General features: G+C 32.8%; 1 protein-coding gene across 1 annotated transcript in view; it reads right to left on the bottom strand.

Annotated features, from left to right (window-relative positions):
• Positions 1-18,080, bottom strand: part of LOC145241463 (glutamate receptor ionotropic, NMDA 2B-like) — an 849,005-nt gene that overhangs the window by 111,783 nt on the left and 719,142 nt on the right. Inside the window, exon 12 of the mRNA XM_080104443.1 lies at positions 9,710-9,930. Within this exon, the coding sequence (XP_079960569.1) occupies positions 9,710-9,930 (221 nt within the window). The remainder of the gene's footprint in view (positions 1-9,709; positions 9,931-18,080) is intronic.

Below are 18,080 nucleotides of genomic sequence, written 5' to 3'. Positions count from 1 at the left end.
GACATATCGGTAACATTTTATGCTTTTATGATGTTGAAATAAAGTAATAAAAGGCAAAAAAGCATTTCAGACGATACACTTCACTCCGATATCCAAATTATTAATCACACACACACACACACACACACACACACACACACACACCCCCACACACACACACTATATATATATATATATATATATATATATATATGCATACATATATATATATATATATATATATACTAGCCATAGTACCCGTCGTTGACTGGGTTCAGAAACAGCCTACAGAAAATGGACTCTGATTTATGAAAGTATGATAAGTTATGAAAAGAAAGGGTTGTAAATTTGGGTTGAATTTGGGGGGGTATCAAAACCAAAGCAAAATATGATGAAAGTAAAAGTAAAATAGATAAACCCCATAATTAATTATACCGTGCCTGTTTACACTGAACTACGTATCACAATATTCTGTGGTTCTATATTAAAAACCTTGTTAAACTTTGGGGCATATTTACATTCTATGGAGGTCAGCGCGAACGAAACGCCCCATAATTTTATTATACCATATTTCTTCAAACTGAAACATAATTATCAAAGTATTATTAAAGTTTGTGCCTATTTCCATTTTATGGAGGCCAGGCGCGAACGCAGACCCCATAATTTTATTATACCATCCCTAGTTAAGTTGAAACATACTTATCAAAGTGTTCTTATGTACATCCATATCAAAAACACTTGTAAACGTTTTTTTTTTTTAATTTTTTATTTCCATACTTTGTGGACCAGGCGCGAACGCAGACCCCACAATTTGAATGAACCACCGTTCTGAAGTATCAAACATACCCATTCCTGTGTTTCGATACATCTTCTATCATTATATCTAATCAGTTTTTTTAGAATAGTCAACCATATAGGAGCCTATTCTTGACCAGACACATGAACACCCCCCTCCCCCACACACATTCAGCTTTATATTATAGAAGATATATTGGAATTATAAACGGAAGACACATGTTATTGAGATTCTTGATTTAGAAAGGCTCAACATAGCTTAACTGACCATGACTAATTCTTTTCTTCATTTCGTTTTTTTTTTTAGTTGTGTTTAAATTCCCTCATAACTTCAGTGCATTTTTTGGGGGTCGTGTCATCCAGCATAAATTTAATATGTAAATAACATTGTATAGTATCGAAGATAAATTTCATATGTTAATAAATATAATTAAAAAGTATGTTAGTTAACCATTCTGAACTCTTTTGAGTTTCTAATTCAAGAGTTATGTATAATATAGTATTTCAATTTAAAAGTAAAACCCGTAATAAAAACACTATTAATAAATACACATATTATCATTTTCATGACATTTCATTATTCAACGCTGTTTAAAATATTCTGTTGCTCAACGTGCTTACACGTAGCACATGTCATCTGTGGCGTAACGTGTGAAATCATATCGTCATGCCGACATCTTTTAAACACAACTCATAAAACAATAAATGCAATTATTCATCAAGGAATACTAGTTACGAAAAATATACCGCATGACAACGTTAAAACATAAACGATTCTTCTTAGATCATCGAAGTTAATCGATGTTGAAGTCGGTCAATACGCGATAAGTAACTATTTGGGAATACCAGATGAAAGATGCTGAAAAACTAACCCACAACGGCACACACGTATCTTATATATAATGTCGATTTTTAACACTAGCAAATATATGGTGTCTCCGTTCTGAAAATTTAGCTGGTCTGGGAGGCAGGTATAATGACGAAGGAATATATACTACATTTCTCTCAAAGGATAATAATAATTTGTTGGTTGTTTTTGTTTTACGGCGTATCAACCTTTTTCAGGTTATTGAATGCCGAATCTAGTGATTTTGAGGAACGATTTTTTAATGGAGTATCTTTGTTATTTTTAAGTCGGATTCTATTCAACCCATAGTTGGGACCCTAACAAGTGCTACCACTCCGGGTCAAAGTTGACCTGGAAGCAATGGCAATTAAAGGATGGATCCACACTCCCCAAGGCCCGCAAGCTGGGGCCTCACCATCGGATATAGTTTTAGGTCATATCCAGGACCAATAAAATACGGACCCCTAATAAGGGAACGTAATGCTTAAGAAGCATGACGCCATGATACAAGAACAGGTACTATACTGCACTTGCTAACAAAAGAAAGACAATCGATGTGATGGTGATACTACAGCAAAGACTATGTACTACACTATGCTTCCTGAATTAAGCATTGAAAGAGAGCGTAATAGTAGAATTTATAGAATACTATACAGGTGGAACTATAAATTTGTCGTCCGATAAAACAATACTACAGCGTTATGTTTACATTTCTATTTTAAAACATCAATTAAGGTAACTTGAGTATTTAGTAACTGACATCGATTCAATGTATCCGCCTTCAATATCAATCATCGCCTCGATACGGGTCCAGCGCTGGGAGTATGCCTTTTCCACAAGCGCCGGCGGAAACTCGGCGAATACTCAGCGGATGGCGACGATCAGGCTGGTTTCAGTAGTGTGAGAAGTCATGTTGGTGATGTTTTCTACGTATGTCCAAACGAAGTTTTCAGCGAGTTCATGTCGAGCGAGGAAGGGGTCAGTGATAGAAGGGCACAAAGTCGTAGCACACCTTCTGAAGTCAAGCCTGAGATTTTTTCGACATGTGGGTCGGATCTGAATTCTGCTGCCATACCCAGAGTCTGCCAGCTGTCATCTGATTGCATTAAGGATCACCCCACTCTTCTCTTCAGCCCATCCAGGTACACTTTGGTGTTGACTTCCAAGAGGTGAGGTGGCATGATGTTGAGCTAACTGGAAACCACACTAAAGCCCATAACCGTTGCCGGAAACGTTGTTGAGTTGTGCTTTCAAGCGTTAAAACCATCCGGATTTACATTTTAATGGTGCTGGCAATGATCCTGCTCATAACTTGGATCGGTAGGGGGCATGAGTTCTACTGTGGTGCTTCTGCGATTTCGCTCGTTGAACAGTGTGTCAGTTTAAGACATTATATAAGGCTTCTATCGCTATTGCGATGTGTACACAATTGACTAACAAGTAGATGGTTGGCAACAATAAAAAACAAGTGTTCATCAAACGGAAATCGAATCATGTCGTCTATTCTGGGGAGACAATTTGATCGTTCAATCATATAGTTTCAGCATCAGACAGACAGCCAACAAATCTCCATTAATAAGATATTATTTTTGTTACTATATAAGCGATCATGCAATGTAAGGAAAACACGAAAAGAAATGATATTTCAAGTTTTAGATACAGACTTTCATAATTTATATGCGTGTATTTGGTTTGTTTGTACAGTAATCTAAATACTATTTCAACATTGAAGCGTGACATATCGACGAAAGAGTTTGATTATCGAAGTTCGAGTATGTATGTAAAATGTCACGGTTATATTATGTGTTCTGCAACTAAAGCTTTTCCCTTGAAAAAATTGCATCCCTAAACAGCTATGGGGACTGATTAACACAAAATTGATAGTGAATTAAAGTGTCTGCACTCTGACTTTAAATTTCCATTTGATGCTGGCAGAATGAATGAATTTTCACTTTTCAGATATTTCTCTAGATAATCATCGAATCACAAACGTGGAAAATGTCCAAGCGACTAATAACAAAATGAAAAAGAACATTGGAGACAAAGAATTGAGTTTGTGATAATCGTTATCTTTCGGAATGAAAATTGGAAAAAAAGTTTTTGCGAAACGAGAAATCTGGAATATTTTTAAATGCATTCTATCAGCACTCTGGGATGGTTTGTCCGGCGTCCAGTCAGTCAGGCGCCAATTAGAAAAACGGAAGCCGCCGATTCGATGATCGCATATTATTTCAGTTACGTTCATAAATTTCTAGCATACACCGTATGTGTTGATCTGTCTGTCCATGTTGATAAAATCGACAAGTAAATACAACTATTTCCGTAAGAGACTTAGCTTTTTAGGTGTCGTTTTCTGTGTCACTCTTTATTTCGAAATAACATTTTCATTGATAAAAACATAAATCGAATGGACGTATCTTGAAAAGTATTCTATCTTGCTTTCGTTGAATTCGTTTTAATTTTTTGCCTTTTCTTTCGTTAATTTTGGTTTTTGTTTAGTTTTGTTTTTCTCTTTAGTTTTGCGGACCTCACTCTTGAATTAACATTCCATTCTTATCGTTATTGGCAAAAGAAAAACACACCGGCTTTTTACCCCTTCCAATCTTCCTTATCAGTGCTACCCCCTTTAATTCGAAGCCATTCACTGTTCTTCGTCCGGAAGCCATAGGCGTTCTTGAATCAATAGTGAGCCAAATATCTGCGTCCAACAAGCAACCAACCTTAAAGCCCTGCATTCTTTAACACCCTCTCTCAGGAGTTTTCGAAATTTAAGAAAACAAATCACAGGGGAGATATTTGTTTACTCTTTTAAAAATTTTCTCTGTCGATTTAATTTTCACCCCAAGGGGGAAAATTACAAGAAATAAATCCAAAACTAACGATTAATGAAAGTATTTATAATTTATTTGAGTGAATTTAAAACGGATATTTTCGGTGATTGTTACTGAATACAAATAAGATTAAAATATGTGGATGTAAACTAGATGTCCACATACATTTTTTCCATTGGAGAATATGTTCGGATAAATATATGAAAAAAGTTATATTATAAATTGAATACTGAATGCAGTTCATTTTTTCAGACTGCGAGGTAAATTCAATGGCACTGATAATGGCATCTTTAAAAAAACAAAAAAAAAACCTTAACGATTTATACATTCCGAACATTGTATATATCAGGAATATATATGTGACTGAGATTGACTAAAACAGTTGTATGTATACATACTAGTTGTTTTTTTTTTTTGAATTAGCGAATTTTTGTTCCTTTATTTGTAGTTTACAATTATAATGTTATTAGAGCACTATTTTTACACTAATGAAGTATCACATATTACTACAGTGAATCATCCTGGTTGACTATGCAAGTATTCGGACCCGCTTAATTTGTAATCAATTAGCACGCAATTAAACTCAGCCACTTTTTGCCATAGCGCTTAACATTGCACAATGCTATGTAATTTTATCCTGGTTTAATTTACCACGCATAAGTCTTAATTGACACACACACACATACACACACACACACACACACACATATATATTATCTAAATAGATTATGTATATGTAAGTATATGCGAACGTAATATATATATATGTATATATATATATATATATATATGCTTAGATGGAAACGTCTCGTTATTTATACATTATCCTTCTCTCAGCTCTTTCCCTATACACTCACATCCATTTACACTGAGAAAGACCGAAGGTGCGGTCGAAAATATAGTTCTTAGATATTTTTGTCAGCACGTAGTAAAAATAAATATTTTTTGTCAGCACGCCGTAAAAATAAATAAAGAAATGAAATAATTTTTTGAACTTTTCGCATTAATTTTTATATATTCGTAAGAGAAACAGAAGGAGAAACAGAAAGAGATGCAGATATTATTATCTAACATCTGCCTTCCATAACTTATCGTTAAAGACATCAGTGGTATAAACCACTCGGGATGAGACAAGCATTCCGGAACTCCCCGGAATTTTTGACACTTGAAAAAGCATGAATTTAACTTCATTCCTTCAAAATTATAATGACCAAATTTGAAATCATCACAAGTGAATAAAATAAGAAAAACAAATTATCCACAGGAGTTTCTTTTAACTGTCTTTCAAATTCGAAAATTGATACTTCAAAATATTTTGTATCGTGATTTTTTTTATAATTTGTTGATTTAATTAGTTGAACATGCCGCCTTGTCGATTGGGAATTCATGTAAATAACAGAGACGGATATTTATAAAATTGTTCATTTGAATTACACGTTTAATGATGAACATCCTATCACATATAAAACGTAAATGTGATAAGTTGTCCGATGAATCTCACCTCAAATAGAGGTGCAGGGGCGAATGTAATGCGAATCCTGATCTTTTTGTGGCGACGAACTAATTTTTGCCTTTTAAATTTAACAAAAAGCAAACTTTGGTTCATTCCCACGAAATTTCCAATGAGTGGAAGAGAAGAACTTTTGTTTGTCCCGTAGCACATTGTCGTTGGCAAATATTATGTCTAAACATGGTTTCTATGAATTCTGCCTCGTTTCGAAAGAACATTTCTTGATTGTTTGAATGCCGGCACCAACCGTAATAAGACGACATTTTTGACAGCCGTTCTGTTTTTTTTTCAAGTCGATTACAAAAACGGCGAACTGAAAAAGATATACAAGAAAGTTGTTTGCAAATAAATCGAACGTGTAGTAAATCTTGAAGAAGCGTTCATTGTATGAAATTCGGTTTACGTTTGACAATAAATTTTCAATTTTATTTCTGGCGTCAAGAACCCCCCCCTAGAAGCAAAGAAACAAACATAACAAAAATAACGATGCGCGTCTTTCTCACAAGTCGTTCCGTATGAATGATGCAATGAGCGATGACAAGGAGATGTGGGGAGGTTAGGGTTAGCGTTAGGGTTAGGGGAGGGGCAAAACTTATTTCGTTTTCCTGTCTCTTCTAGTTGGCTGATTTAAAATTTATGGATATTTTTTAACGAAAAAAAACAATAAAAAACCTCCCACATAGGCACAAAAAATGACACAAACAGTTAATGATTGAAGAATGTTTTGTGTTGGAAATGTCAGCTTTTAACTGATTTAACGGCAGCAAAAAAAAAAAAAAAAAAGAATGTGAAATTATCTTCAGAGGCGACTAGGCCTGTTTATACAAGGTTCTGCCAATCGTTTTCCCCGTCGCTTTGTTCTTATTTAAGTTATACAAAAGGTTATTTTAGGAGGTGTGGAATATGAAAAACATTGCCTTTATCAATAAAGATTTTATATCCTAAAATTCTGGAAACTCAGATACTACACGTTTATCCTAATCGAGTAATCGCTAGGTTATGAATAGGAATTTTAACGGTGTCGGGCTTAATATCAAAATAGTATTTTAGATGTGTTCATACTTTCTATAATATGCTTTATCCATCAAATCGTCGGTGTGTAATTTATGTCTACAATTTTATTCTTATCACTAAAACTCGTGGACGCACCTCAAAAATGGGTCTAAATTTATTCATCTATTTGTTTATGTTAGGCATCAATGTTTAAAGTGTAGTACAATCATTCTTTATACAAAATTGCTTACATTCAGTTTTCGTTCATTTAAACTTAATTTCTTCTTTCTTCCTTATTGATTTATTTCATTATTGCTTTATTTATTATTGCTTTATTTCATTATTTCTTTATTTCATTATTGCTTTTTATCCTTAACTTTGCTTTAATTCTCTTTTATCTACTGTGATTCTTTTCTTCCTCAACCTTCCCTTCGTTGTTTGTCTGAATCTTTTTTATTCGTTTGGGTATTTTTGTCTGCTTTTCATATACATGTTACTTCTTTTTTCATATTTTTTTTTTAATTTCCTTGTTTCTTCTCTCTATTTTCTTATCCGCTTGTCGTTACGCGTCCTTTTGTCCCAACTTTATTTTCACTTTGTTAAATTCCTTCATTGTTATCTTTTGTTCTTTCTATTTTTCCTTTCTATCTTCCCATCATCTTGATTTACATTCCCCCCCCTTTTGTCTGCTTGAAAAATATTTCATTATATTTCTTCCCCTTTCCTTAAAAACTAATTTCATTAATCTCCTTATCTTATTCTCTCATTGACTATCCCAAACCGATTCAGTAAATCCGGATAACAAACAACAAAATACATATATTCCCGATTTACCCAGACATGAAAATCAATAATATATGATGAAAACGGAAATGAAATACCCTTTCTCCGTTCCTGTCATCCCATAATTCGATTGTTTAATGTGCGCAAACCTAAATTACCGACTTTGGAAGGTATCTTTTAATCCGGTCAATGACCAATTTTTTTGTACGGGAAATACTGTTTTCATTTCTAATGAGAATTATTCCAACCAATGACAATATTTCATTTGTAGGTGACATACATTTATAAGAATTAATGTCTTTGGTGAAGCTTTTCAACACGTTTAAATATTCATTTACGTTTAAGGTCACTTATTAAACCACTAAAACACAGCTATAAGTTAGTCATGGGAACACACGCACAAATGCCAAACACTCAAAGCTGACATTAAACTTCTGATCTCAGTGAAATAAAGTAAACACATAATTTTATTTCCATGTTTATATAAAATATATAACTTCTCATAATTTATCCCGTATTTATCTCATGAAACAAGTCCCGCGCTAGATTTTTTTCCCTCCTATCAGCACACTTAAAGTAAATTCCATATATCTTGAAATATTTTTGTAGGGTATCAAGCGCTCTTTGGTTTTGAGCATTCTCCTGACCTTCTTTCTAAAACTAACCCCTTTTCCGAGATGGTGTCGTCATTTTTTGTACATTACATGGCTCTGCCAAGTCAGAAAATTTTCTCACTTTTCTCGGCGGAACTTCATACATGTTTACGTTAGGTCAGACCGGAAGGTAATGGCATTATCTTCGTATTTATGGCGTTTTCTTCCATGTTTTCCATTCTGCTATCCTTCGTTCATAATCGTGCTAAGAAGCTTTAAAAGTTTGAAACATTAATAGTGTATATTAATTTACATATGATTTGCGTGATATATTAATATATCACTCATGTATAACCATTTACCATGTAACACGAACAAAAAGAACATTGGAAATCTCTAAGTTTAAGCGGAGCTATATTATAGGTCAATCTTAAAGAAAAAATTATCGGAGTCAAATTTGCCCTCGATTAATGAATGATAAATCCGTGTAGACGGGTGCATTTTTTTAAGTTACCTCAACCTAAAATACCACCTTTTGTCTAACCTTTCATTCGTGCTGATATTTACTTGCTTCAAATTGATCCGATTGCTTCTATTTACAAATAGCAATCATTCTATATGTATATTCGAGAATAACTCGAGAAAGATTAATATGGTGTACAGATCATTTCGGTGCAGGTGCAGAATTTTCTGATATAAAAGCCTAATAAGTTGAACATAAAAATGCAAATAAGGACGCTAATTTTTAATTTTTTTTTCCAGCGGTTATTAATTAAGACCCACCAGAACTCGCTTCCACTGTCCTCATCGGTAACCATTGAGCCACACCCACATAAAAAGTGAACTACTCAACGTAGACAAGACTTTGGCTCCCGAAATATTATTGTAAATGATGTCATTTCTGAATTTTCTTTATTATTAACAATTGTTTGGGAGTTTAGTCTATCCCAGCATTTTAACAAATCTGATAGATTGATTGAATGCGTTAGAAAAAGTTATTTAATAGCTTCCCCAAATAATCCGAGTTTATTGTCATCATCTGTAACCATTGACCCATCTTTATTTCAACGGATGCGTTTGCAATAAATAATATCAACAAAATAATAAAGCATTGCATACAATATGAAAACTTTAATAAATTTGCAATTAAACAATTAAACGAGGAGCCATAAGTCTGAATACTTTTGACATAATGCTTATAGATGCGACCACTAATCTTTATAAGTGGCTCTGCCTATCGATAATTGGTCTTCCACGTTTAAATTTAAAATTATATTTGCATCGATGAAACCATATTGAATGGACGTATTTTAAGTATTCTATTTCTTTCTGAAAAACGTGTATTTGAACAATAACCGTTTTCGAAAATGTCACTTACCCTCCAGTCTTGTATTCCAGACAAATCGTAGAATTCTTCTTTGGTAATCATGAATGCTGCTAAGTTGGCTGTGTAACTGGCCAGAAAGACGAGTGCGAACAAGGCCCACACATTTCCAAGGAAACGGCTCGACACGCCGCGAGGGTTGTCGGTATTAACAGAGGCACCAAAGAGCATGGCCCAAATTAGCCAAAATGAACGGAACAGCGAGAATTTATGTTCTGCAGAGACAGACAGGTGCGTGGAAAGAAGAAAGATAAAAGATAGATCTGAATAGGTTCATTAAATCACAAAGCAACAAAGTTACAAATTATCACTTGATTTGAGCCATGAAAATATCGGGTAATTCAAAACAATATTGTCATTTAAAACAGCGATTTAAAAATAGTGATGAAAATAGCGTGCAATATTTAACAGCAATTAAATTATCCCATAATTAATAAAAGCGATGCTAACATCTCGCATATCGAGACGATAAATATTTAAACCTATTTCATACAATAAAATATTAATGCATGCCTTTTTCCAATCGAAATAAATAAAATGATGAAAAAAGAAAAGAAAAAAGTTTAAATTAAAGGAAATGGTTTATGATAATAATAGAATGATATCACAAAATTATAAAATAATTCATTCAGGATTTATATAAATTAATTATACTTAATAATACTATTAATTTTTCTATAATTTGTCGACTTGACGATGGTATTCAGCTCTCCTTTTTTATATAAAAGCTACTATTCCACTATTTTTTAATTGTTAACTTCGCTCATACAATTCTACTATTCTATAATTTATTTTTCTTCATAATGATTTTCGATATTACTAAATTTTTGTACTCAATAATACTATTTATTTTTTCCTACATTTGTATGTTTGATCATGTTATTTCACTTTCGTGTGGTTTATAAACAATAAAACAATTCTACATGTATGCAATAAGTTAAGGTAATACCATTTCAGTTACCTGTGATGTTTTTTACTTAATCTTCAGCGTGTTATTTATCTAATTATGCGTCTGTCCATCTTTTTCATATATATATATATATGTATATATATATATGTATGTATATTAGGGTAGGTCGATTTTGGCATTATGACTAGGTCTATGCGGAGAAAGATGTTAAATAACATTGAGAATAACAACACAAAATATTTTTTTCTAAAACTCCATCGTTTTTTGCTAAAATGAATTTAAACATTGAAAAACTCAATATGTTGCGTCTATGTCGCCTGGTGCCGGTGTTAAATCAAAGAATAAACATGTCATATTCATGCCGGTTTTGAAGAAAAAATACGAAGGTAGTATAAACAATACGTGTTTTTTTTTTTTTTTGTAATATCTATTTTATTTTTAGAAAACTAATTGAGTGTCGATATAAAAAGACACCCTGCAAAATATTTCATTTAAAATGAAGTAAACAACTAATAAACCAGGGCTTTATTTTATCCGGTTAATATTTACGTCTACACCGCCAAGTAATCGGTTTCATTTTCGTGTTCACACGTTTGTTTACTTTGTTAATCGGAGTTTAATTCAAATTTAGAAATTATTACATTTGCATTTTATATCTTATCAAACCTTAATTATTTATTAATTTATTTTAAACCGTTGTGTTATTTAATTTAATAATTCTTTATTTAAAAAAAAACCAAAACAAAACATTTTTCTTCGCAAGGCTATTTCGGTGTGATTTGACTTGTTTTCATACTATTCGGTAAGTAAAACAATTATTCTTTATTTTTTGATATTTACCAATTTTTCCAAATTTTATTTTTAATTCATGATTTCCATTGTTTAATTTCTTACAATATCATAAAATATTATTTTGCAGATATTTTTCTAACCATGAGTCGGAAACGAACTATTTCTACACGTAATACTGATTCTACAAAATTTGCGGGCCCACCTTCTCCATTAAATACAACAGAACCCCCTACTTTCCGTCAGGTTATTAAATATGGCTATTACATGGAGAATTCTCACCCAAAGTTAAATAAATTTGCCCTTTCAAAATTAATGGCAACTAATGTTAAAAATATTTGGAAGGCAGTAAATCCCAGTTTGCCACTATTAACTGACAAATGGATTCTGCATAAATTGCAGGACACCTGCTTTAAAAAAGCTAAGCAAATAAATAGAAACGTTTTATCCGCATATGCTAACAGTCTTCTGGTCAATAAACTTGACAAATTATTTGACATTTCATCTTGTTCGTGTGACCTGCCAATTGCAAGTTGTCATGACAAAAATATTAAATGCAAAAAAGAAAATTGTCAGTCAAAGCATATAGTCTGTACCTGTCCTATAAAAAAAAGGTAAGTTTATTCTATTTTTTTAAAATTTCTCTTGTTTGTTTGAAAAAAAAATTTTTAATGAAAATCATAGACATCTTAAATTAAATGAATTTCTATACTTGTATTTTTTGTAAACCAATGAGATAAGAAATTACAATTTTTGACGTGAAATAGAATTTATTTCTAAGATCAGCGTAGATTAGAATAAAAATTTGTCAAATTTTCTAATTCAGGTTCCTGTGGAGGAGAGAGAGTATTTGAAGGACCAAAGAAATAAAATAGGACCCAAAGGCAATTTTCAACTCGGACCTGTTGATAAAGCTGCAGTAGCAAAATGTAAAAAGTTAACTGTGTTAGGAGAAAAGCAAGTTGATTCATCCCCCCCGCCTATTGCTTCAACATTCCATGATCAGAATATCATTCTGACATCAGAAAATAGTGATGGAACAGATGAAAGTTTTGAACCAGAGGAAGAGTGTAAGAGTATTTACAGCCTGATAAAAATTCCTCGTTATGCCATTGAACTCATCAGAGGTGATGTCTCATCAAACCTAGGTGCAAGTTTTGCAAATGCTTTTCTTTTGGATCTACAGGCTGCAGGCCTTCTAAAATCAAATATTGATTTAAAAATTTTTTTTCTTGATAAGTCCAAAATTGACAGAGAGAAAGAAAGATCAAAAAACAATGCCTATCAAAAACATAATCAAAAAATTAGAAATCTTGTCTGCATTGGTGTTGATGGGAAGCACGACAAAGACACTTTATTTTACATGGAAACTGTCGATGAAAAAGGAAACAAAAATCGAAGAAAAGCTAAAGGACAAGAGCATCACTTGACATTTACAAAGGAGATGGGTTGTGGAAGTAAGGGGGAGTATCTTACACATAGAGTGATCCCTACTGTTGGAGCAACTGGTGCTGTTCTGGCGGATGAAGTTCACAAAGTTCTAGAACAGTATGAGAGTGTCAATACTTTAAAGGCTGTCCTTTTAGACAACACAAGCACCAATACTGGATGCAAATCCGGACTAGTTTCCTCACTAGAAAACAAGCTTCATAGAAAAATACATACCATTGGCTGTTCTCTACACCAGAATGAGCTTCCTTTTAGGGCATTATTTAAATCCCTTGATGGAAGTGCACGAAGCCCAACATCATTTACGGGTCAACTCGGAAAATTATGTGCCAACAATTACCATCATTTACCCCAAGTTGACTTTTTACCTGTGAGTAGTCCTCTAGAGGGCAGGTATTCTGAACTAACAGAAAATGATCTCACTGGTGACCAAAGACTACTTTTAGAGTATGCTGTTGGTATTTCAAGGGGTAAAGTAGACCCTCAGTATGCAGCATGGAGGATCGGACCTTTAAATCAGGCAAGATGGCTTACTCTGGCAATCCGATTAATGTGTATGTGGACCCGTAAAATTTATCCATCTGAATTGACCAGAAAAATGCACCAGCTGATTAGTTTTATTGTAGAAGTTTATGCAGTTAATTGGTTTGAAATTAAACTGGATGATAAATTTCATAACCAGCAAATGTATATTTTTAAAATGATTGGGCAAATAAAAAAGCAGCCTCAAGAAATTCAGGAAATTGCTTTAAGCAATCTTCAGTTTAATGCTTTTGCCCTTTTGCCAGAGAATATTCTGTTCTCTATGTTAAAATCAGATGAAATGGAAGTGAGGGAAGAAGCTATAAGAAGAATCTTAACCATTAGGTAAGTAAACAGTCATATAAAACTGATCAAATTGTTTATTTCGATTTATACATTCATTTTCTATTATTAAATTAAAAAAAAATAATTAAAATAAAAGTTGTGTTCATTTGTTCAAGTCAAAATTATTTGACTTCTCTTTTCTTTTTCAGGAGTGAGGAACCAGTGAAAAAGCGTTTAAAAAAATATCAACAATAAATTTTGACGCTTTACATTGGTCAAATTTGATAGACCTTTTTCAAAGTGGAGTTTCAGAGCCAGCACTAACTGAAGAATTATCAGATGATGACCTTCAGGAATTATTGATGAGCGGCAGAAAGCCAGAGTTACCTGATTTGCCTGCACATTCACAAAGTGTGGAAAGGACTGTAAAATTGACATCAGAAGCCTGCCAATCAGTCTATGGACTTGAAGCAAGACATAGACATATAATTGCTAAGATTTTATGCCATGAAATGAGGCCATTTCTTGCTTCAAAAGGATCCTATAGGGAGAATTTTGATATCATGGTAAAAAAATAGCTTTTTACTTGCCAATTGTTTTGTGTTTTTATACAAGCATAGATAACTGCCTAGAGATAGGTAAATAATTTGTTTTAGGTTTTATTAAGACTTTTTTCAGACAGAATAAAAACTTCTTTTCTCCATTGATAGTAAAAAGAATTGAATTTCGCAGTTATAAAACAAAGTAAAATGCAGCATTTACATAATTTTGTAATTGCCGCCACCTCAAAGCGGGGGGGGGCAATTATAATTTTGTTTAATATTTAGCACATCAGTCATAATATAGTTTATTTAAATATATAAAATAACTTGTTATGATTGAAACTGCAAAATGCTAAATAATTTCATACAAATCTTTCACAGATAAGGGTTTTTCCGTGTCTCAAAATAGACGATCTTTAAAATCAAATTAGCATCCGATGTCTGATGTTAGAAACCTAGTGTTTTTATATTTGTACTCCCCATATGTTTGTGCAACTTTCTCTGCTTCAACCTTTTACATTTTTCCAAAAAAGTTGAAAATCGACCTACCCTAATGTATATATATATATATATATATATATATATATATATATATATATATATATATATACATACATACATACATACCCTAAGGGATACACGCCGCATGACAGGGAAAGTTAACTACCCGGACAGACCAATTTACATTAATTTGATTTCTTTCGTAAAGAAACAGAAAATTAAGGGGAACCATTCTGTTAGGGAGAAAATTTCCTCGTGATATGATGGTTAATCTCATAATACACACACACACACACACACACACACACACATATATATATATATATATATATATATATTGTGTGTTTGTGGCCATGTGTGTGTTGTGGGGGCTTGAGTGTGGTTGTGCAGATGAGTGTGTGGGTAGGTATATTGTAGTTTTTGGATACCTTCAGCTGATTTTCATGATAGTCGTAACCTAGACTCCATATCTATTTAGATAAAATAGAAAACATATGAACATAACACTTTTAGAGACATTTGTAGATCTATGCTCGTTAACTTGATAGAGGTCTAGATGAAAATGTAATCGCATATAAAATACCAATTTACTTATACGGCTTTCTTTATAGTTTTGAATAAGAAAATTTCTTTGGTATTTTATTCATAGGTAAAACTGATAAATGTTAAAATGAAATGCACTTGGCTAATATGATGGTTACCTGATGTTTCGTGCTATTTAACTGACTAGCCTGCAGCTTCAATCATTCTTGTTGGAACTGCCAATGGAAACCACATAATCTCTTTATATGCAACTTAGGACATAGTTCTATGATGAACATCGAGTTTAACTATACGTGGCGCTGTTACGAAGTACGAAAGCTTAAATTCCTTTGCAAGAAATCTGCGTTTATGTGACTGGATGTCAGCCAGGAACATTTTATTACCCAAGAGCACCCCGTGCATATTATCGAGCCAATTTCATTTCTTCGATTGATTAGATTTTACGTATTTAAGATGTAATTGTCTTATTAAACACGAGAACCTTCGGCGAAAATCAGAAAAGATTATTGAGGACTCCTTTCAGCGAATATGCATTATATTTATTATTAAATATTATGGCTTGTTCTCAGAAGAAAACAGTCAGAAGAAACAAAATTGTGTACACGTGTGCGGGCGTGCATTTGTATTTAAGTTAAGCTGATTCTATTGGTAGCAGCACAGACTGTTACATCGCTATGTGGTATTCAGGCTCTCAAGTCATTTCATTTTCAGAGTTAAATTACTAAATTCAATAATAAAAAAAAACTTACTATCTAAAGTGCTCTTAAGTTCATCCTAATTTCGCTGAGACGAAGCTGCAGGTTGTTTTCTGGTCTGACGCGGACTGCTAAAGAGAGCGTTTCAATTCTTCTTTTATTTGTTAACGCCGGTTGGAAAATACAGTGGGTTACTTACTTGTTTCTCATTACATATCTCCAATTACATATCGGTAGATTGTATAAAATGCATATGTATGGGTGCAATACTCTACAACATGCATGCATTTATGCTGTGTTAGAGATGTTTTTTTGCTTGTCGGGTCAGTCGGACACATTTTAGTCAAGGGAATTACAGATGCTAGAAGTTCGTCTCAGCAAATTCTATTAAATTCATGGTAAAACATGACCAGGGTGCAAACTCGCTCCGTGAGATAGGGAATAGAGAGACTATTGGTAAATTAACCAGCCGAGATGTGGCAATAATCTTGGATGCATGAGCGAATGGTTGTTTCGTAGAGATACACGATACTAATATGAAATTATATTAAATGGTATAAAATATATTTTTGTGCACAGAATGATGTTTGGAAAAAATCACAGGAAAAAGATACACATAGACTTCTGATTTTTTAGTTAAATGCAATTACCTCAACCGGATATCTCAATTAAAAAAGGAATGTTAATTAATGATGATAGGAAAGGAGAATTTGAGGGAGATTACCATAATTGTAAAAAGAAAAGAGAAAAAAAGGAAGATAAAAAATAAAACCATCAAATCTCTATCTCTACTATTTCATAAAAGTGATTTGCCTGTGTGTTAGAGAGAGAGAGAGAGAGAGGGAGAGAGAGAGGGAGAGAGAGAGAGGGAGAGAGAGAGTTCCATTCTGTATAGGTTCCAAAACGGTTGAGCCTATCTTTTGCAAATTTCACGCAAAGATAATTTATATGTCTGACAGTATTTATAGATATGTTTTTTAACGAAATTTGTCCGATAAGTATATAAATCGAAAAAAAAAGCCGACCCTAAAATAGAATTTCTTATATATAAGTAAAATTTACAAGGGGATATTTTAGATTGAACCGGCAAGGGAGATAATAATAATAAATTTGTTTCTTAGAAAAACACAGACTTGTTGACATGTGGAAACATGGTGCAGTGGTAGAGCATTCGACTGTAGATCGAAGGATTCCGGGTTCCCCTCACCATTTCATTTTGATTTGTTATTATTAAGGAATTCAATTTACGATAAAAGAAGAGGTACCATTTAAAATCGTTACAAATGTTTTCTTTGTTTGCATATCTTAAAATTAAACATTACCCAGAAATGAGCTTACAGGGCATTCATCGTCAAGCCGAAATTTCAGCTAACGTTATATTGTCAACAAAGACAGACGGAATTTGATAAACTTAATTGTTATTATTATTTATTTTATTTATTTCATATTTTTTGTGAATTACTCTAACGGGGAACTTATTTCCAGCAATAGTCAATATTCAACATTAATTAAAATATCATGTTTAAGCGTATTGTACGACAAATTAATTTAAAGTAAAAAAAAAATGTACAACCGATTATATTTCATTTTATATGAGGCGAAGTTATTTTACAGTTAAAACAAATGAATTTAATATTCCGTTTGGTGCATACATCTGTGGGAGATCAAACTTTAAATATTCATTTTGGTCCACGAACTACATGTGGAAATAAAGTGGGAATCATTCGAAGTTGTTTCCGATAACATAAACATCACAGACTTCAAAATGATAATAAAGCAATGAATGAAAAATAAATTTAATTCGGAAGAATTAAAGTCAACAATAAACTAAAAGCAAATATGTGAAGGAAACAAAAAAATAGAACAGGAATCATCAAAGAATGTTAAACACATCAAATGTTGAAAACATTAAAACACAAATAAAAATATTGTTGAAATTCATCAAAAGTAACGAAAATGCAATTAGAAGAAAAATGAATTGTTGATCAATGAATTTGTAAACACTTACTTTGTGGACGTGAAATGTGACATGCTGAGACAACAAAACAAAATCATGCAGTTTGATTTTCATGCAACGAAAACGGATAGCAGAGAGAGAGACGTGGTAATTTACGCCACTCTGTAAGCCA

Source organism: Euprymna scolopes, chromosome 20 (assembly GCF_053919585.1).
Source record: "Euprymna scolopes isolate OS-2025 chromosome 20, ASM5391958v1, whole genome shotgun sequence".
Classification (NCBI taxonomy): domain Eukaryota; kingdom Metazoa; phylum Mollusca; class Cephalopoda; order Sepiida; family Sepiolidae; genus Euprymna; species Euprymna scolopes.
This window is presented reverse-complemented; position numbering and strand designations above follow the sequence as displayed.